General features: G+C 35.7%; 1 protein-coding gene across 2 annotated transcripts in view; it reads right to left on the reverse strand.

Moving 5' to 3' along the window:
• Nucleotides 1-1104: 1104 nt before the first annotated feature.
• Nucleotides 1105-20286, reverse strand: part of CFAP299 (cilia and flagella associated protein 299) — a 623597-nt gene continuing 604415 nt past the window's right edge. For both annotated transcript variants that reach the window (XM_082389447.1, XM_082389448.1), the window contains exon 6: nt 1105-8414. In XM_082389447.1, coding sequence (XP_082245573.1) covers nt 8319-8414 — 96 coding nt within the window. In that variant the 3' untranslated portion in view covers nt 1105-8318. The remainder of the gene's footprint in view (nt 8415-20286) is intronic.

Below are 20286 nucleotides of genomic sequence, written 5' to 3' on the forward strand. Positions count from 1 at the left end.
GTAACAAACATAGCACATTAATGCAAGATGTTAATAACAAGGGAAGCCATGTAAGTATGGGGAGAAGAGGTATATGGAAAATATAATATCTGCTCAATTTTTCTGTGAACCTAAAACTTATCCAAGAAAATAAATTAATTAAAAAAGTTACATAAAATTCAATATCCAGTGTCCATAAATAAACTGTTATTGGCAAAGAGGAAAACTACATACATAGAAAGCACTCTCATAAGTAAATTGCAGAAATCTCAAATAATAGATGAGCAAAACAATTTGGATGATCTATTGAAGAAATAATTCAAGAAGCATTTTTACCTGGAAGACATCTCAAAATGTATACACATAGCACACTGTATAACTTAATTTTATTCATAATAATAATTTCAACTGATGGCAAAACTGCATTTGGAAGGAAACATTGACATCCATTCCTGGTTAAGTCTCAAAGCAGCATTAGGAGTAGGGGTATATTTCCCCCCAGATTAAAATATTAATATTAAATCAAGAGTCAACATCACACTAATGGTTTTTTTTTTTTTTCATCGTAATTCAAAAAAAATTTTTTTTAATGCACAGGTAAAATCTTGGTCTGTTTACTGTTACATCAAAAGTAAATTGTTAAGGGAGTTCCCTGGTGGTCCAGTGGTTAGGATTCGGCGCTTTCACTACTGTGGCCCGGGTCCAATCCCTGGTCGGGGAACCGGGACCCTGCAAGCTGCGTGGTGCCGACCCCCTCATCTGCATAGTTTTAATGCCCAAGAGTCCCTCACTTCGTAGTAAACCTTGCTGTGCCCTTGAAATGACTGTCTACTGCAATATGGTATACAGAAAGAGTGCAAAACGGGTACAGCCTAACTGTTCCGCTGTCATACATTTCCCAGCAACAAGCCTCCCATGGCTGTCCCACAACCTTTCTGAAGTGGCTTTCTGGATCAAGGGCCATGGGGCAGCTTGGAAGAGAAGTTGGAGGGATGAGGGACTCCACTAGCTTTCCTTGTGGCTTCTGAGTGAGGCTGCCCTGGGTGTCACAGCTCCAACAGCTCCGGCGGCTCCTCCCCTGCCCCGGCTTCTCCCCAACCCACTCCCGGCCCTAGTAGCCACACTAATGGTTTTTAACTAAGTGTGTTGCTAGTTTCAAGAGATTTCATAGTAGATATTTCTTGGGTGTCTTCCCAACTTATGATAATCTCCCCCTCTCTAGAAACAGCCCTTGAGACATAGGGATGAGCTTCCAAGTGTTATGTCTACCATCTGACCTTGACCATTGCTGACTGATGCAGTGGGGGACACCTGACCCTTCTATGGCCGATCAGGTTCCATCTCCGAGGATTTGAAATTTGGGATTGACAGAGACTGGGAAGTAGATGGAGCTCTGCTTTACTTACTGACAGTGTTTGACACAGAGGCTTCCAGAATTCTTTAGTCTTTCTTTCCTGAGTCTTGGCTTTCAACCATTCCTTGGATTCTAGTATACTCCTATATCTGCTTAAATGTGTGAGATTCGTTTTTGTGGCTTGCAAACAACAACAGAAAGCCTCTGGTAACTCAGACACTAATAGGTGTTTGATGGTGAAAATGGAGAGGTGTTGATCAGTGGACAATTTGTGTGGGAACTTAAACAAACTTACAGAGCTGTCCTTATTTTGGAACTTCTCAGAGTCAATAAAATGTCACATTGTGAGTCTCTAGGAGAAATCTGTGGTATGCAAATTCTCACCCTTATTCGAGCACAGAAAATTTTATTTTTTGGAAGATACTTTAAAAAGACTAGTGTGCTACAGAACATACTTTGGGAAATACTTCCCTAGTGGCATTCCCAATAAACCAGCATGGTCATCCTCATGACTTCATATGGTTCTGGAAAGTCTTGGCCAATTCATGGAATACCTGTAACAATCTACTGGTAGCTGTAATGAGGAGGAAATCCATCCATAATAGCAGCAGCAGCAGCAACAAAAATAAAAGCATAAGATCCCTCAGATTTCTTTTTAATCCAAGTTGGTGAATTTCTTGAGGGAAGCACTTATTCACTACTGTGCCCCTGGAAGAGTATCTGGCTCACAAGAAACAAACAAATGAGTAAGTAGTGTGTCCTCTATAATTAAATAAGTAGATATTTCCTTTTAATTTCCTTGAGATTAAGATAGTTTCTGGTTATTGTCGACTGTTTAAATCATATTATTCTGGAAAATACAATAAAATTTGAGGAGGTTGGTCATAGATCAGGCAGTTTTAATCATATAATTTCTTATCTTAGAAAGTTGTGTTATAAAGCAGGAATCATACAAAAAGAAGATTCATCCAGTCACATTGCCACTGCTGCTTTTCTTGCTTTTGTCACCACCAGTGAAAAGAGGAAGAATGAATTGCTACTCCAATGACTGGGTACCTTAACATCCCAGACTTCTCCCTTTTCTCTCTCCTACACTCTCTCCCTACTCCATTGAACTGGATGCATTGTTTTGTCACAGAATTACCTGCTTTTCTGAAGATTCTCATTCATTCACAAAATTGTTATAGTTGTAATTAAGGAGAACATAAATCTGCACAGCCTGACCATTCTAGATTTTAGTGGGGCTTGGCTCCCGACTGATGCCGAGTCAAGTTTCCCTTCTCTGGGCAAAAAAAGAGAAGGACTTGGGGAAAAAAGAGAAGGGGGAAGGGAGGGAAGGAGAGAGGGAGGAAGAGGGAGAGGAAGAGGGAGAGGGAGGGAAAGGGGGAGAGGAAGAGAGAGAAAAGTGTGTCTGGAGAAACAGAGAGCCTGTTTTGTTGGAAGAGAATAATGATGCACAGAGAAAAATACAGTAATGAGATAGAGCGGGACGTCTGATAGTGTTCAAGGGTTTGATTATTCCTGGGATGTAGACATATTCCTTTCTTTAGTTCTGGGAGACCCCTCAGTGTTTTTATAATAAAGCTTCAAATTGGATAGCCATCACTTGCAACTAGAGTCTTGGACAATGAGCTTAAACTATCACTTGGAGAAAATTACACTTACCTAGCAAGGTTATTCTGTTCATCTGAGGGAGTCTATAAATAGATTAGAAAAACAGCAAGGAGAAATCATAGATGTTTTGGATTTTGAAGGGACCTTCAAGAGCCAAAGTCTGGAGAGATAAAGTGATTTGGCCAATTACCAACATCAGCTTGCCAAACAGTCTGGTTCTTAATGCTCTTTACTCTGTATTGCATTGCTCGATTCCTGGTTTCATTTCCTTTCTGTTGGCTAGCTCATTCTTTGGTCCTGTGTCTTTGGCCTGCTGTTCTGCTGATTCTCACATTCATTTCACATATTCCATTTCCTTGGCCCTGCATTCAACCATTAACTTCAAGTTAAAATTACTTTCTTCATGTACCCTGGACTCAGGCACAACAGCTTTCTAATTGCTCTCTCTTCTTTACTGGGTAAAAGTCAACCTAATGAGCTTCCATAAAAGGAATTTCCAATTTCTAATAGTTGCATTAGTTTGACCTCAGTACTGTGACCACAGCGCAAGGTAAGATGTGAGAGATAAGCTTGACACAATGGGATGTTATTTAAACATTTATAGGAATTGTGGCTCTGTTGACAGAAAGAATATGCAAAAAAATCAGAAATAGAATGAAACCTTGAATATCAGTCAACCTGGGTGGGTGCTGCAAACTTAAATCAGGCTACAAAACTAGGCAACATGACATCTGAATCCAAGGCCATCCACATTTAAAAGACATGAAACTCAGAAGGAACCCTCAGAAGTCTAGACTTGGCTTAGCATTGAACGAGAGGTTCTAATCATGAGAATGTCCTGGGTATTTGTAGTCCACAACCTATGTTATGGGCTGAATTGTGCCCAAATTCATAGCTAAAGCTCCACCCCACTCCCCCCCCATCGGTACCTCAGAATGTGATTGTACTTTGAGAAAGGGTGTTTAAAGAGGTAACTGAGTTAAAATGACATCATTATGGTGGACTCTAATCCAATCTGACTGTTGTTCTCACAAGCATAAGAAATTTTGACACATAGACAGACACCAGGGATGCCTGCACAGAGGAAAGACCATGCAAAGAACAGCAAAAAGCATGCCATCTGCAAGCCAAGCAGAGAAGCCTCAAAAGAAACTAAACTTGTTGATATCTTGATCTTGGACTTACAGTCTCCAGAAGTGTCAGAACATAAATTTCTGTTGTTTAAGCCACCCAGTCTGTGGTATTTTGTTATGGCAGCCCTAGCAAACAAAAACATCCCATAACCCAACTCAAATCTCTGTTCAGTATTTACTGTCATTAAATTCAGTTCAGAAGGTAAAGTAAAAATTACTTCTGATGACATAATTAATTTTTGTGTCTTAAACCATGGGACTAAATATAGGAATAATCTGTAAATATACAAAGTATTTTAAATATTTGAAATACCTACACTTAAAAATATTTAAAATAGTTAAAACATTTAAGAAACACTGGCATATTAGAGGATAGAGTATTTAATAGGTAAGCATTATTTTTCCAGTTTAAAATATATACAAAACAGAAACAGACTCACAGACATAGAAAACAAATTCAGTAAGTCCCCTACACACAAACAAGTTCCGTTCCGAGAGTGCGTTTTTAAGTCCAACAAAGTTCGTCTAGGTACCCAACCAACACAACTGGCTATATATTACTGTACTGTAATAGGTTTATAATACTTTTCATACAAATAATACATAAAAAACAAACAAACACAAAAAGTAAAGAAAACATTTTCAATCTCACAGTACAGTACCTTGAAAAGTACAGTAGTACAGTACAACAGCTGGCACACAGGGGCTGGCATCGAGTGAACAGGCAAGAAGACTTACTGACTGGAGGAGAGAGAGTTGGTGGGAGATGGTAGAGCTGAAGGATCGTCAGCAATAGGAGACAGAGGGCAACCTGCAATTTCACTCATGCCTGACATTGATGGCACAGGTTCTGGTTCCTTGCTGGATTCTATTCTTTCTACTCTCTTGAAAAAATGACCCAGTGATGTCTGGATAGTACATCTTTTTTTCTCATCATAGATGACACGGTAGCACTGGATTGCATTCTGAACCTTGCAGAAGGTAGCATTGCTTCAACCTTTGTGTACCATTCTACTTTTGGTTCCTGTGCCTCAAAAACTGACAGTGCCTCCTCAAATGAAGAAAATCCCCTGGCCATTTGTTGCATCGTGAATCTCTTCCGTTCTTCAGTTACTTCTTCTTCCTCTTGTCTCTCTTCCTCCTTGCTATGCACAGGAAAGTTCCATTGTTATTGCTTGGCGTTTCTTAGCAGTACCAGCTACATCACCGCTGCTTTTACGCTTGCTTCTGGACATCCTTGAAATAAAGATACTGTACTACTGTACTCTATACAGTTCTGTACAGTAAAGTACACAAAAGCACAACCACTTGTAGAGGATGCACACATATGACAATGTACGCCAGACACGTGAACTAACTTACGTGATTGGAGATGTGAACGTACTTTCACATCTTTGAAAGTTTGCAACTTGAAGGTTCGTATGTAGGGGACTTACTGTTTATGGTTACAAAGGGGAAAGGAATGGGGAGGGGAGGGATAAATTAGGAGTATGGGATTAACAGATGCAAACTACTATACATGAAATAGATCAGCAATAGGATTTACCGTATAGCACAGGGAATTATATTCAATATATTGTAATAACCTATAATGGAAAATAATATGAAAAGTATATATAACTGAATCACTTTGCTGTACACCTGAAACTAATGTAACATTGCAAATCAACTATACTTCAATAAAAAAAAAGAAAAAATATCTAAATTAGATCAGCTGAGAGGCAGATCCTAAAAAAAGGGATTAGAGAAATTTAAATCTTGATAGAAGTTACTTTTATTTAAAAATAAAATAAAATGTGATATTTGAATAGTTAATTCAGATTATTTTAAATTGAAATTTTATAAATTTGTGGAACTATATTGAAACTTTAAGAGAACATGAATCATTACAATTTTAATTTATTAAATTTATGACAGCTATTTAAATGTGTATGAAAGCTTATTTGTTACTTGGAAATTTGAAATCATTAGAAAATTGAATATAATGAAGCTCATAAATAAAATTTAAAATTTTAGAAGGAATTTAGTTAACTGAACTATAGAAGAAATAAAAATGATTGCTAAAATTTCATCAAATCTATAGATAGAACAAACTAATTTGTGTACATACTTAAAATATAAGTAGAGTTTTGAATTGATAAATATAATAAATCAAATATTTATTTTATTTCAAAAACAATCTCAGACTTACAGAAAAGCTGCAAGTACAGCACAAATAATTTTTCCCCGTAAAATTTTATAAATAATTTGCTGACATGATGCCCTTGGACTCCAAAATGCTTTAGTGTAATTTCCTACAATCAAGGACATTTTCTAATATAACCACAACATAATCATCAAAATCAGGACATAAACATTTTTATATTACTACCATCTAATCTTCAGAAATCATTCAATTTTCACCAGTTGTCCCCAAATTCCCTTTATACGGTACGGATGAAACTCAGAGTCTTGTGTTGCATTTGATTATCATGTCTCTCTAGTCTCACTCAATCTGGGACAATTTCTCAGTCTTCTACTTTGATGATCTTGACACTTTTGAAGATGTCAAGCCAGTTATTTTGTTTAATGTCCTTGGATTTGGGTTTGTCTGTGTTTTCTCTTGATTAGATTCAGGTTATGCAACTTTGGCAGGATTATTACAAAAGGGATGCTGAGTTCCTCTGTTGCATCTTATTTGGTGGGGAACAAATTCAGTTCACCTCATTACTAATCATATTCTCTTTGATCACTTATGAAAGTGGTGTCTTTCAGGCTTTTCCATTGTTCCCTCTGTAATTAATAAGTATTTTATGTGAGATACAATGTAAATATCCCATTCCTCATCAATTACTCATTTACATAGATCAGTATAGACTCATGGTTTCCTATTTTACGCCTGTTGTTATCACTATTTATTTTGATGCTCAAACTGTCCCAGATTTGGCCAGTGGGAACCCCTTCAAGGTAGATTCTGTGTCCTTTTGATAAGTCCCCTTCATTTTTCCAGAATTGCTTTGCTTTCTGGCACAGAAAGAGATTCCAGACTCTTTTATTTTCCCTGTCTCAGCCCTGGAATCAGTCATTTTTCTAAGGATCCCTTCTTCCCTTTGGCAGAAAATGGTGTTGAGAAACTAAGATCTGGGTGCTAGGTGTGCTCACTGATATTGGGTGCTGCTGTTCCAAGGCCCTCTCAGTGGATGGAGCATTGGAATATGCAGACATACACACATTAACATATATTCTGTACCTGTTGTATATATTGAAAATGATGAGATCACACCAATATATCCAATTCTAATTTAACACCACTCTACTCACCTAGATTGAGATCTGACACCTCGTGCCAGACCATCACCTCTACCATGAATACAGCCTTCTTACCCCATTGTAACTGGGGAATTCCTGCTCTGGGATCTCCCACCCCCATATCCACACTGAGCAGACTTCTACCTTGCTTGGCTCCACTTAATTGCTTTAGAACTGGATTGTTTAGAAAGGGAAGAAAGACAATGGGAAGGAGAAGAGGAAGAGCCAAATATGAATCTTAAATCACAAATGGCCTCTGAACATCTTTTCTGCACAAAAGCCACCTGCAGGGGCATATTAGGAAAACGTGTTCTTCACTCTTCTGAGGTCCTCATTTCTCTAAAATCTTCTGGTTTCATTTAGATTTCATTTTCTCAGCTTTATTGTCATGGGGTTCATATTGTCCAGGCACATAAACATATCAAACACTTCAATCATTTTATACATCATCTCATGGGATATTTCAGATTATATTTACTCATGCAGTGCTACTAAAAACCTTGTATTTATATTTCCTTATGCCTGTCCTCCAGTGATTTCGGGAGATAGCACTGCCATGTGGTATAAGGCTTGGCATGCTATATTTGGCAATAGTAGGACCTAGAACATTTTTGGAACATTTGGAAACATGTGAAAAATCTGAGGTACAAAAGAAGTCACTAATTACTATATCTTTGAAGTAGCAACAAGATTTTCTCCCATGAACTATTGCAATCAGCTTCAGTGTTTAGGGGAAAAGATTTTAGAAAAAGCTCAAATCAGATTAAGAAGTTATTTGTACCACAAAACAGATAGTCAAGATCATGATTTTCTTTCTAATTTCTTTATCAACTTTTATTATTCTGATTTGCCTTATAGCTACAGGACTCATTTATTATTCTAATTTGCTTCTGTTATAGGAGTCATTTAAATTTAGCAAACCATTAGGAAACCATCTAACATGTTGATAGTTAAGTCTTTCTTCTGGAAACGTGGTCAAAAATGACAGCTTGTATGTACAGCTCTGTCTGGATAGGGGTTCTAGTAGAGTTGTCACCTGGTTGAGCCTAAAATACATAAATCATATCGTTAATCAGTCCAGTCCATGCAAATAATTAGCATTAAATGAATTTTCTTCGTGCTTCAATGTTGTAGCAAACAGAACTAAGAAGGCTGTGGCCATGGAGATATGTTTGTGTTTCCCCCCAGATTCTTTTTCTCAGGAGCAGTAATAATTCCAATCAGGAGCTTTGAGGCCCTGGGTTGTGACATTACTGAAAATATCTAGGATCAAAGCAGTGTTCCCCAGGTTCATGCTTGTCTAGACTCTGCTGAACCCCATGGATCACTAACTCTGCAAAGTTCCCAGGGAAGGGTTTTGTAAACACATGTGATTGCAGGGTAATAAGTCAAAAAGAATGCTATCTTGATTTCAAGTTTGTCAAATAAAAATGTCTCAAGTTTGGAATTGGTTCAGACTAGTGGAACTAACTACCTGTCCCTGGTGGGTTTCATAAAAAACTTCTTATCAGTTTAAAAACTATTTGATCTACTTTTTTTCCCCTTTGTATTGTAATCTGTGAAAAAAGGTTTGGTCCTTTTGCTTTTATTCACGATAGTCTGTCATGCTTACAGGCTCCTAGGGAACGCCTATGGGGGCAAGTGTTCACTAATGTGGTACTGGTAAGAGAGAAAACAAATGCTAAACGAGTCAGACAGTATCTACAGTTGCAAAATATTAGTCATTGGGCCTTTTCTATATTTGAAGTACAAAAGAATGATGTTACTCGCTCTCTCTCCTTCTCTTGTAGGAAGAGATGATAAGAAATTTAGATCTGGGACTAGAGAGAAGCTTTGATATTGCCTTTTCCCCATAGTATTCATTTTCTTACACTAGTGAGAAAGAATATATTTGACCCATCTTTGGTTAAATAGAGTTTGTAAAATTGTAAAGATTTTGAAATGGGTAAAACAAAAAGAGTGGGTATCTCGAGTGGCTTACCCGTCCACATTTTTGTGCCATTTTACAAATCTTTAAGTTGGAGAAAACTGATAATAATGCAATATATTCTTGTCTACAAAGATGCAAATTAATTGCGCCCAGTGGCGTGCAATTGATTATTGCCCTGTATTGGGACCTGCTTTGTACCAATTTGTAAATAAATTTTATTTAACTTTGTTGATCCTCTGTTTCTTTACATATTTTCCTTTTTGCTATTTTTGTGTTTTCGGAATTTTACAATGAATAAATCATTCCCCATTGGTGACAACAATGATTTGAAATTTGATTTTTTGTCTTAACCTTAGTGATCTCTGTAAATAGATTAATAGATCACCGAGATTTATTCTTTCTTGAGGGAGAGATAACAGAGAATCTGATTTGTTAGCATTTTTTCTTTATTTGTTTACTTGTCTACTTTGAAGAAATTAAGAATCCCATGCGCATCAGGAAAGAGGACAACTCTTTGATATATGGACTGATAACTTCTTTGCGTTTACTTTTGAACTGTGGCTAATGTTTAGATTTTAAGCTATAAGCTCCCTACATGTCTGTGTGTACATATGCTTAGAATTCAGAAAGGCGTTTACATCTTTATGTGTGAGTATATAATATTTTCCTATCTCTGGAGGAATTCATAAATTAGATTTAAAAGTCTCCTAAATTAAAGAAACTCTGTTCTGATTGGCCTATAGAGTTCTTACACAAATAAGTTCTTATGTAAGTCAAATATTTATAAAATTCCAGGAAAATATGGAAATTAAAGTTTGGATACTTTAAATGTGCTATCCTTAAAAAGTTATTCTCACAGAAATGTTTAAACAACTTAAGGTCATATAATTGAGATAAATATTTGGTAAATCAGACTACTGTAATAATTTTGGTTTAATGCAAACAGCTTGTCCTCTGATTTATCAATGTTAGGTATAACATAAGCATATACATTTTATTCTACTGTACTTGGGTTTATTTTTTTAAACTTATTGAGATATACTGGTCAAATAAGCTAACGTTATTCCGACACAATCTTTAAGATAATGAGAAATGTAAGTCTGTATTCAACAAAATCAAATCATTATTCTGACAACTTTATGTCAACAGTAATTTTGTTTTTTACTATGTCAGCTTGAATATAATTCCCCAGATCTTTAAGTAACATAAAAACTTAGACAGCTATTAGGTTGAATTACATAATGAATATTCATATGATATCCAGATAGTTTCTAATTATGATAGAATACTGAAAATTTGATGCTTAATTATTAGGCATAATTTTAAGTGTATATACTTTGCTTATATCCAATGGAAAGTTCCTATCTTGGGTCATGTTAATGAACTGTTCATTTTGTCTCTTTAAAAAGATCTGTGTGTGGCTGTACAAAGATGTAATATAAACTTTGCTTGTCTGTTAAAATGCTTTTGGGAGAGAGACAGTACTTAGTTATCCACCTCTAGTTTTCTCTATGAAATAGAAGTTACTTTGGTTAAAAATCACAATTAATATGAATGGTTGAGACTCATCATAAGCAATAGGGACAGACTAATACCACTGTCTCTTTGCTTTTGTGTTTCAAAGAGAAAGTAGTTATATCCTATAGTGGAGGCTTTATAACAGTATATAGTAGTAATTATACATATCTATATACACATATAACACATTTATATATAACTTATACATTTATATATTTATAATTTATATATTTATAAATATAATTTATATAATTTTTATATATTTATAATTTATACATGTTTATATATATAAAATCACTATTATAGGAACTTCCCTGGTGGCGCAGTGGATAAGAACCTGCCTGCCAATGCAGGGGACACGGGTTCAATCCTTGGTCCGGGAAGATCCCACATGCCGCGGAACAACTAAGCCCGTACACTACAACTACTGAGCCTGTGCTCTAGAGCCCGCAAGCCACAACTACTGAGCCCACGTGCCACAACTACTGAAGCCTGTGCTCCTAGAGCCTGTGCTCTGCAACAAGAGAAGCCACCACAAGGAGAAGCCTGCGCACGGCAACGAACAGTAGCCCCCGCTCGCCACAACTAGAGAAAGCCCACGCGCAGCAACAAAGACCCAACACAGCCAAAAATAAATAAAATTAAATCTTTAAAAAAAAATCACTGCTATACACTGTTATAATTTTATACACAATATATATTAAACATAACTATATAATGTATATATAGTAGTGCTTTTCAGGCTTTTCTTGTTTTTCTCTTTTGTTCTATCTCAGAACCTCTGTAAAATCTTGGGACTTACTGAAGACCACAAAGAACTTTTATATGGATTATAACTGTCAATATTTACCATACTGGAAGTGCAAATTGAGCAAATTTAAAATACTGATTCATTTGATCATAGCTATGATGAATATTATTGAAATGTTAACAGAAATAACATCTTACTATTAATATAAAAATTATTTTGAGTTCATGGATCTCCTGAGAATTGCTGTGATATGAAAAAGCAAAATGAAGGACAAAATTTGGAAGTAAATTTTCCTTTCTTTGGTTTATAGTACTTGAGTCTGAATAGAAGTGATGAAATGTGCTAAAATTTTAGTTAAGTTTGCCCTGTCTTGATGGACTTGATTACTGGCTAATTCCTTTGCCTACTATAAAGTCTTTTCTTTTCTTTTCTTTTTTTAAACCTTCTGTGTAATCTGTCTAGGTAGCTAATTGTGTCTTACAAGAATAATTTTCTGTGCTTTATGATGAATTTATTACATCCTTGAGTGTTTAAGAAAAAGAAAAAATAAGAAACAAAAGAAAGCAAAGAACAAAAATTCCTCACTTATAAAGAGCTAAGGTTCTTTACAATCATGTTAATGTAATGTTTATTTTTAAATGTTTTATTGTCTTAAATGTTTAATTAGTTAACTCAGTATTATTTTTTGTAGCACCCTGATCCTATCTTAATCAAGTGTCCAAATATCTTCTGACAATTTTTTTTCCTGATTTTTGACTTTCCATAATTGGATCCTAAGTTTAGAAAAAATTAAATAAAACCTTCCATATATATTTTACACCAGAAACTATATTTGTGATTTCCCAGAGGGCCCCTGGAAAAATCACAGATTTATTTTTTCACCTTTGAAAAGAGGTGCCAGAAAGAATTAGATTTTTCTGTAGAATTCTGTGGGAAGAGTTGTTAAATCAGAAGAGGTGTTCAGCCTTGCCAAGGTTAGATTTGATAGGTATAATGTTATTAACATAAATATTTCAGATGTTTTGTGTGCTTTTTGGGAAGTCCCTGGAGTTATGTCATTGCCCTTGCTGTCTTATAATATGGCTTTACCTTCAGGGAGAACACTGATTGCAACTCTTAGGAATATTTCCATCAGGTTTTGCTATATTTAGCAGAGTTCTGGTGGTACTGAGCCTGATGATATTAGACAACAGTAGTATAATGTTATCTGTCATAATTTCAGCTCTTGTTTTTAAAGATACAAATGTTTAGGTCTTACTGCAGACTTACTAAACCTCTTACTTGATGTTCCTGGTATAAACAATTATATCTCAGTATTATTTTATGTCATATCTCAATAGCTCTTCCTCTATAAAATTATTTTCATCCATTTTTCTGAATCAAATATAGCACTCATAAACTTCTTTTAAAATAAATTTAATCATTATCCTTAGATGGTTTGTCATATTTTTTTTTGTGGGGGGCAGGGAATGGCTTTATCATCTTTGTCTTGCATGCCACAGAAAGCACTAACCATTTTGTTTTCTGCATTATTCTTATTATGAACCCTCATCAGACTGTTCACATTTGAAAATTATTAGTAATAAATCACTCAGCCATTTTAAGTCCCTATCACCTACAGATGGTATTGTTTTACTCCGATGCTTCCTTGAAGTCCCTCTTATAGTTACAGGTGAGAATCTGTGTCTTCAACTAAGAAGAAAAGTCTCAGAATATTGTAGAAAAGAACTATACCAGGTACTTCAATTATTGATACTTCAAAGCTGAGCTGACATAGATTAGACAACCTCCAAACTGCACCGCCGATGGACTGAGTCAGGATTTCCAGGTCCTGTTTTGGCCAAACGAGAGGACTGCATAAGACAGCTAACCAAAGATCCAGTGGAGCAGGAATCAATTATAATAAGACTGAATGAACTAATAAGAGAAATTATACTGTGGCTATTTGTCTGGAATATTTTTGATATTCTTTTAATGTTCTATTTTCAGATATATAAGAACTACCCTATCTCTCTCTTGTTAAGCAATGTGTAACCCATTGCAATTTAGTAAAGTCTGCTTTTGTAAACTGAAATGAAACTTTTTTTTTTTTTTTTAAAGAGTGGTTGCTTGAGGATAAACGGCTTTTTTAAAAAAAATTAATTAATTAATTAATTAATGGCTGTGTTGGGTCTTCGTTTCTGTGCAAGGGCTTTCTCTAGCTGTGGCAAGTGGGGGCCACTCTTCATCGCGGTGCGCGGGCCTCTCACTATCGCGGCCTCTCTTGTTGCGGAGCACAGGCTCCAGATGCGCAGGCTCAGTAATTGTGGCTCACGGGCCCAGCTGTTCCGCGGCATGTGGGATCTTCCCAGACCAGGGCTCGAACCCGTGTCCCCTGCATTGGCAGGCAGATCCTCAACCACTGCGCCACCAGGGAAGCCCCAAAATGAAACATTTTTTAAATGATATCTGATTCCCACTTACTCTTCCAGGATTCAGAAATTTATATTAAGTCTCCTTACTTTCCATGGCCATTTAGTTATTTGCATAGGTTCAATAACGCTCTGTCATCTATAATTGTACATAATATAATTGCACAAATTATAAAATCAGGGCTTTGACTAGAATGTCATACTTGAAAATAATGCTTATTTAATCAGGTAGAAACAGCCACTCTTTTCAGGGATTAAGTTTGACTTTACTTATGGAAGCAATGCCTATGAAGCCCTGGCCTATTTCTTGGCTTAAAAAGTCCAAGAATATTATATATTCTGTGTAACTAACTTTAAAATATTTGGGAGACCTAGTGAAGAGAGGAATTTACCCAAATTTATAGGTATTTCAGGTGAAATATGGTAGAGAGCATTCCTTGGGCTTGGTTTCCTAGCCTCAGGTCAACAAATAATAGAGGTTTTTAAAAATCCAATTTGAGAGTTCTTATGAAAATTTCCAAGCACAGTTTAATTTAGTATTTGTTCAAAACTGTATGGATATAGAGTTTACATGGGCAACTTAAGGTGTGCAATATGGTAAGATAAAATTTTTACTTCACCTATGTAAAAAATCAGTCAACTCTAATGAGACCAACTTTATTTTATAAGAATAATCTTTCTTTGAAATTATTATGATAAAAAGAGGGGAGGAGACTGTCAGGGAAAATTGTGAGAGACTGTGAAAGGGCAAAAAACAAATGGTGACTACCTTGACTACTCACTAATTTAGGTTTTCTCATCTTTGATTTGATACTACAACTCTGTAAGTTGTAGAAATCTGATAATATTGCAAATACTTCTTGTCTGTATAAATGCAAAGCAGTTGTGTTTGATGGACTGCAACTGATTTTTGCACGGATTTTGATAGAACAGTTTTGCATCTAGTTGTAAATTCATTTCAGAATTTCTTTTTCCCTTTATATGTCTCTGCTCTGAATTCTTCTTGGAATCCATAGTAACATCTACCAGTTCCTCATTAATTAATGAGTTAAAAATCTTTGATACATGCTCATTTTATATCTATATCCTTAACGACAGATAACAAGAATGCTAGAAATAATCTCACATATACAACAACAACAAGCAATGCAGTTGGTTGAGAAAATTCTGCACTTAGAAAACTCTGACTCCAAGTTCATAGCACTGTAAGGAGTTGCTAAAAGACTTCTGCCTGAAGTCACTACTAGGTCCCAGGAGAGATGGGGACTCCAGGCCAAATATAAAATATGAGTAAAACAAGACCTGGGATAAGATCATTGGTTATAAATTACTGAAAAAGAATAACTGACCAAACAAAGTAAAAAGACTCTAAACTTACTCTACAAAATCTGAGAAAAGTTATAGAGTTAAATGTATAAAGGAAACCATAAACCAATCTACAAGAAAATATCATTAAATACTTGCCCATTCTTAGTATGGGAATCTTTTTAAACATAGAAACATGGGAAGAAATCAGAAAGGGGAATCAATAGTTTGGACTATATAAAATTTAAAATTTGTATGCCAAAAATATTATAAATGTGAAAGATAGATATCTAAATTGGAATGTGTCATGAAGAACTATGAAAGCCAAAGATTTTCTACCTTTCATACTTTAAATTTAATGAAAAAAAAAAACAAAACCCTACTAAAACTCCATAGAAAAGTGTGTAGAGGGCAATATACTAACATGCATGTGAAAGAAATGTTCATCCCTGATAATAATTGAAAATGAAAATCAAAGTGACCCTCAATTAATCTGAACTATAAAATTAACAAAACTTCAAAAGTATGCAAAATAAATAGAGCATGGTTTGGAGGCAGTCTTAAAGAGTTCAGGTATAATTGTAAATTGATATGGGTTAACTGCCAAGTGATTTGACAGTATCTCTCTAAAGCTTTACAATGTATGTATCTTTTGACTAAGCAATTTCCTTTTTAGTAGTCCATCTTAAAGAAAAAAAATCAGAAACTTGGTTATAGAGAATTGTTATTTAAACCTAGGGAGAAAAACAGAAACCAACCTAGATGTCCATCAGTGGGAAATTCTTATATAAATGATGAGTATTTTATAGGGTAGAATATTGTTTTACAGCTTGCTTTTTCCATTTAATAATGTAAATAAACATCTATCCATACTAGCACATCACCTTCAATAAGTATAGCTTTAACTCATTTTTAAAGCTGCTTCATACTATTTCACTGTGATGATGTATCATAATTTATTTAATCATTGCCCAGTCATGGACATATGGATTATATCCAGTTTTTAACTATTCCAATAAAAAATGAACTTCCTTTAGAACTTTCATTTTTTTCTAAGTTGATACACCACCAGGAAACAATATCTATTCAACAGCACATTAAACACGTTCTCTCATTTAATCAGCACAACAACCTTGTGTAAAATGGTTGTTTTTTTACAGATTTAACAGATGAGAAAACCGAGGTAGAGAAGTGCTCCGAAGGGGTTAAGTAATTTGCCCTAATCACGAAGCGGATAAGATCTATTTAACTCCAATTCATTTGACCTATTGCCCCTCTTAAACAGCTTTTCCCTGCCTGAGTCCTGGTGGTTATTCCCCACTTTCCCACTTGTCCTGTTGTTCTTCTAGCCCCTTTCAATTGATCCCAGGCATTTTGGAGAGCCCTTAGGTCTTCAGTTCTCAAGTGGAATTCATTAAGAGACTTACACAGGTCTTGTGAATATCCTAAAATATTATTATATTACTCTGTGTGTGGTCCCATGTGTGCATTTTCTTTTCAGAGCAAATCCATAAATGTATCAGATTGTTAAAATAAGTTGTGTTTCCCAAAAGGTTAAGAACCTGTTCTCTGGAGAGCAGCCTCACATGCTTGTTAAGGTAGTGTTCTGGGTTACCAAGTTGGGGCTGCCATTTGTTTGTTTGTTTTATTGTGTTTTTTACTCTTGCTTCAGCTATTTGAGGCTATGTGTATCACCAAGGCCACCAATATTTATGCTGAAGACATCCCAAGCAGCAATAACCATTTAGAAGTTATCAACATGAGATTTTTCTCTCTTGCCAATGGACTTGATCACTATTCATGCTAGTGTGTTCCATGTTCCAATATATTTCAATATCCCTCAACCTGCTTTAGGATTTCAGTGACACAGAAACTGTAAGCATCTGCTGGGGTGGTGAATCGTTAAGGAGCTGACTACATGTTCAACTGTTGAGACCCAGAAGAAATCATGCTCTCTTTGAAGTAGAAATGATCCATTAACTGTGGTCTTGCACCAACAATGACTCCACCCCTGACTCTGTGTTTCTGGTGCCTGCATCTCTGTCATTAGTTATCAGTCTTTGAAATCATGAAGGAAACAATTATTTTGTTCTTATTTAATCCTTTCATTTAGCCAAGAAACTAACCTTCCACTCTTTCCTTCCTTGTCCTGATCTGTGACAAATTTTGCAAAAAAGTGAGCAAGAAGTGGGGCTAAAGCTCTCTTCCTCAAATTTCTCCATTCTCATTTCTGTTTTGATCTGTTTTACCATTGGCATAATGTTTAATTAGGCTGTCCTAGTCGGAGGCTTAAAACAGCAATTTTCCTTTGTCATGTATGTTTTATTGAAATATGTACTTTTCTTTTCACAGCAGATATTCAACTTGGACGGTGAAGGGTTATCATTCATACTTTCATTACTAAGCATTGATATATATATATAATAATTTTAAATTATGTATTTAATTTTTTTCTTTCCTCCAGCTCACCTTTTCTGTGCTACACCTTATATATGAGTTCATATATTGGACACTTAACAACAACGTGCTTATCTCTAGGGGTTGTTGCATAATACTGCATAAAAATTAAAATCAGTTTTCCAGGTCGAGAAGAGGTCATCGCATTTAAGTTTTAGGAGTTTTAATTCATAAAAGCCAAGCTCTGTTGTGTAATTTTTAATGTATTCCTCAAGGCCATTGATTTTAGCAGTTAGCTGAGTAAATACTTAATTTATATGTGGTGGACTTTCAGTTCAGGTACACCAGGTGATTGCCCAGGGGAGAAAATGTTTAAAAGCTTCTTAGTATGCGGGTGTTTTAGGGCTATAATCAACCAAACATTCAGTAATTTGGGCAGCAAAACCAGAAAGTTGGCAAGGCCTCAGCGTTACTTAGTAACTGTGACTGTGCCACAGTTAAAAAGCAGCTTTTACAAGAGCCCTCTGAGGAAAATCCAGGAGCCAAAAAAGTGGCGCTGGCGATTCAGTAAGTGTCCCCTGCCCCATTAATTCAAGTTTGCGTGGAGTTGAGGGAACGCTGTTGGAGACTTTGAAGAAATCATAGCTTCTCTTAAACCTATTCTAATCAATATGGGTTCTTTTAAAAACTATCCAGTAGGAAATATACCTGGGCCTTGTAAAATGACAGACTGTAAAACTGAGGACCTTCAGTGAGGGTGGAGCTTCAAGAGAATAAATTCGAACCATCTGTGGAAAGGATGTAGGAATGTTATGGGTCACCATTTTGAGAAGAGAAACTTCAGCCTGTGACAGGCTCCAGACGATTTTAACATAGTCATTGAACTGGGAGGCAGCACTAGGAGGCAATTAACACCTTTCCTACTAATAGTAGCAAGTGTTTGGGTGGGGGGTTGCTTGGGAGGAACGGAACAGAGGAGAGAGGAGCTGTGAGGAGGTATTGCTGGAATCGTCCTCTAAATTCAGCAGACAAACAAACAAGCAAAAGCCCCCAAAACAAAAACATATGTTTTCATTAGTAGAAGTTATTTTTAATTTTAAACCTTGTTCACCTAGATATTGTTTTGCTCATAGAAAAAGGAAGTAAAATTTGGCTTTTTGATTTTTTGTGTCTTTTTGCATCTGTATCATATACAATAATGACTATACATTCATTTTAAAAAATAATAAAATACCAAGAACCTAACACAGCGCCATTGCCCTGGACATCTAGAATCGGCACTCCAAAGTTCAGCAAAGGACCCCCAGGGTTAACTCACCTACCAAGGACAGAAAAGCGCCAGAGTCAATTACTCTGGCAATTTTCAACTTTTTAAAGATAGCATTAACTCTACATATGTTTCAAATGTCTAAGATCCTAAAATATTTTAAAGTTAACCTCAAAAGTTTCCAGGATATTTCTGGCCCTTCTATTCATTTCTTTAGCAAATATTTAATATTCAGTTCATTCATTCCACAGATGTTTACTAAGCACCTGCCATATGCTAGCACTAGAGACCAGAAAGGGTTTCTGCCCTACGTTTCAGTTTATGCTTTATAAGTCTCTGTCATGTATGTTTCATATAAGCCTCTGGGCAAACCTACCTGACAAAATGATTCTTGATGAGGCCATGACAGCAAGAATGAGTAACATCACCCTCATTATATAATGATCCAAGTAAGTAAGGAAAAATAGCGGCGATTTATCAGTGGAAGCATCTACTGCAGTCATTCATATTACTGTGGAGGTTATCCAGAAGCCTTTGGTGTACGGTTTGTACTTTGTAGTCGGTTTGTGCAGTCTCAGGAATGTGTAATTTAGACTACTTAAAATTAAGACTGTTGACTTAAAAGATGTTTTAGAGGAATGAAGTTTGATTACCTTACGGACATATGGTAAGGTGAAACAATAGCTAATAATATATCACTATGCAAAGCAGTATATATCAAATCCAGCTAATCTTTAAGCTCACCTGAGGAGACATTTAAAAATACTTCTGGGCATAAATCTGGAGAAAACCATAATTCAAAAAGATATATGCACCCCAGTGTTCACTGCAGCACTATTTACAATAGTCAAGACATGGAAGCAACCTAAATATCCTATGGAATACTATTCAGCCATAAAAAAGAATGAAATATTGCCATTTGCAGCAACATGGATGGACTTAGAGATTATCATACTAAGTGAAATAAGTCAGACAGAAGACAAATATATGATATCACTTATATCTGAAATCTAAAAAAAATGATACAAATGCACTTACTTACAAAAAAGAAATAGACTCACAGACATAGAAAACAAACCTATGGTTACCAAAGGGGACAGGTAGGGTGGGGCATAAATAAGGAATTTGGGAGTAACATATACACACTACTACAAATAAAACAGATAAACAACAAGGACCTACTGTATAACAAAGGTAACTATACTCAGTGTTTTGTAATGACCTATATAGGAAAAGAATCTGAAAAAGAAAAAAAAAAAATGTAGAACTGAATCACTTTTCTATACACCTGAAACTAACACAACATTGTAAATCAACTATACTCTAATAAAATAAAATA

Source organism: Balaenoptera borealis, assembly GCF_965194805.1.
Source record: "Balaenoptera borealis genome assembly, chromosome: 4".
In the NCBI taxonomy this organism is placed as follows: domain Eukaryota; kingdom Metazoa; phylum Chordata; class Mammalia; order Artiodactyla; family Balaenopteridae; genus Balaenoptera; species Balaenoptera borealis.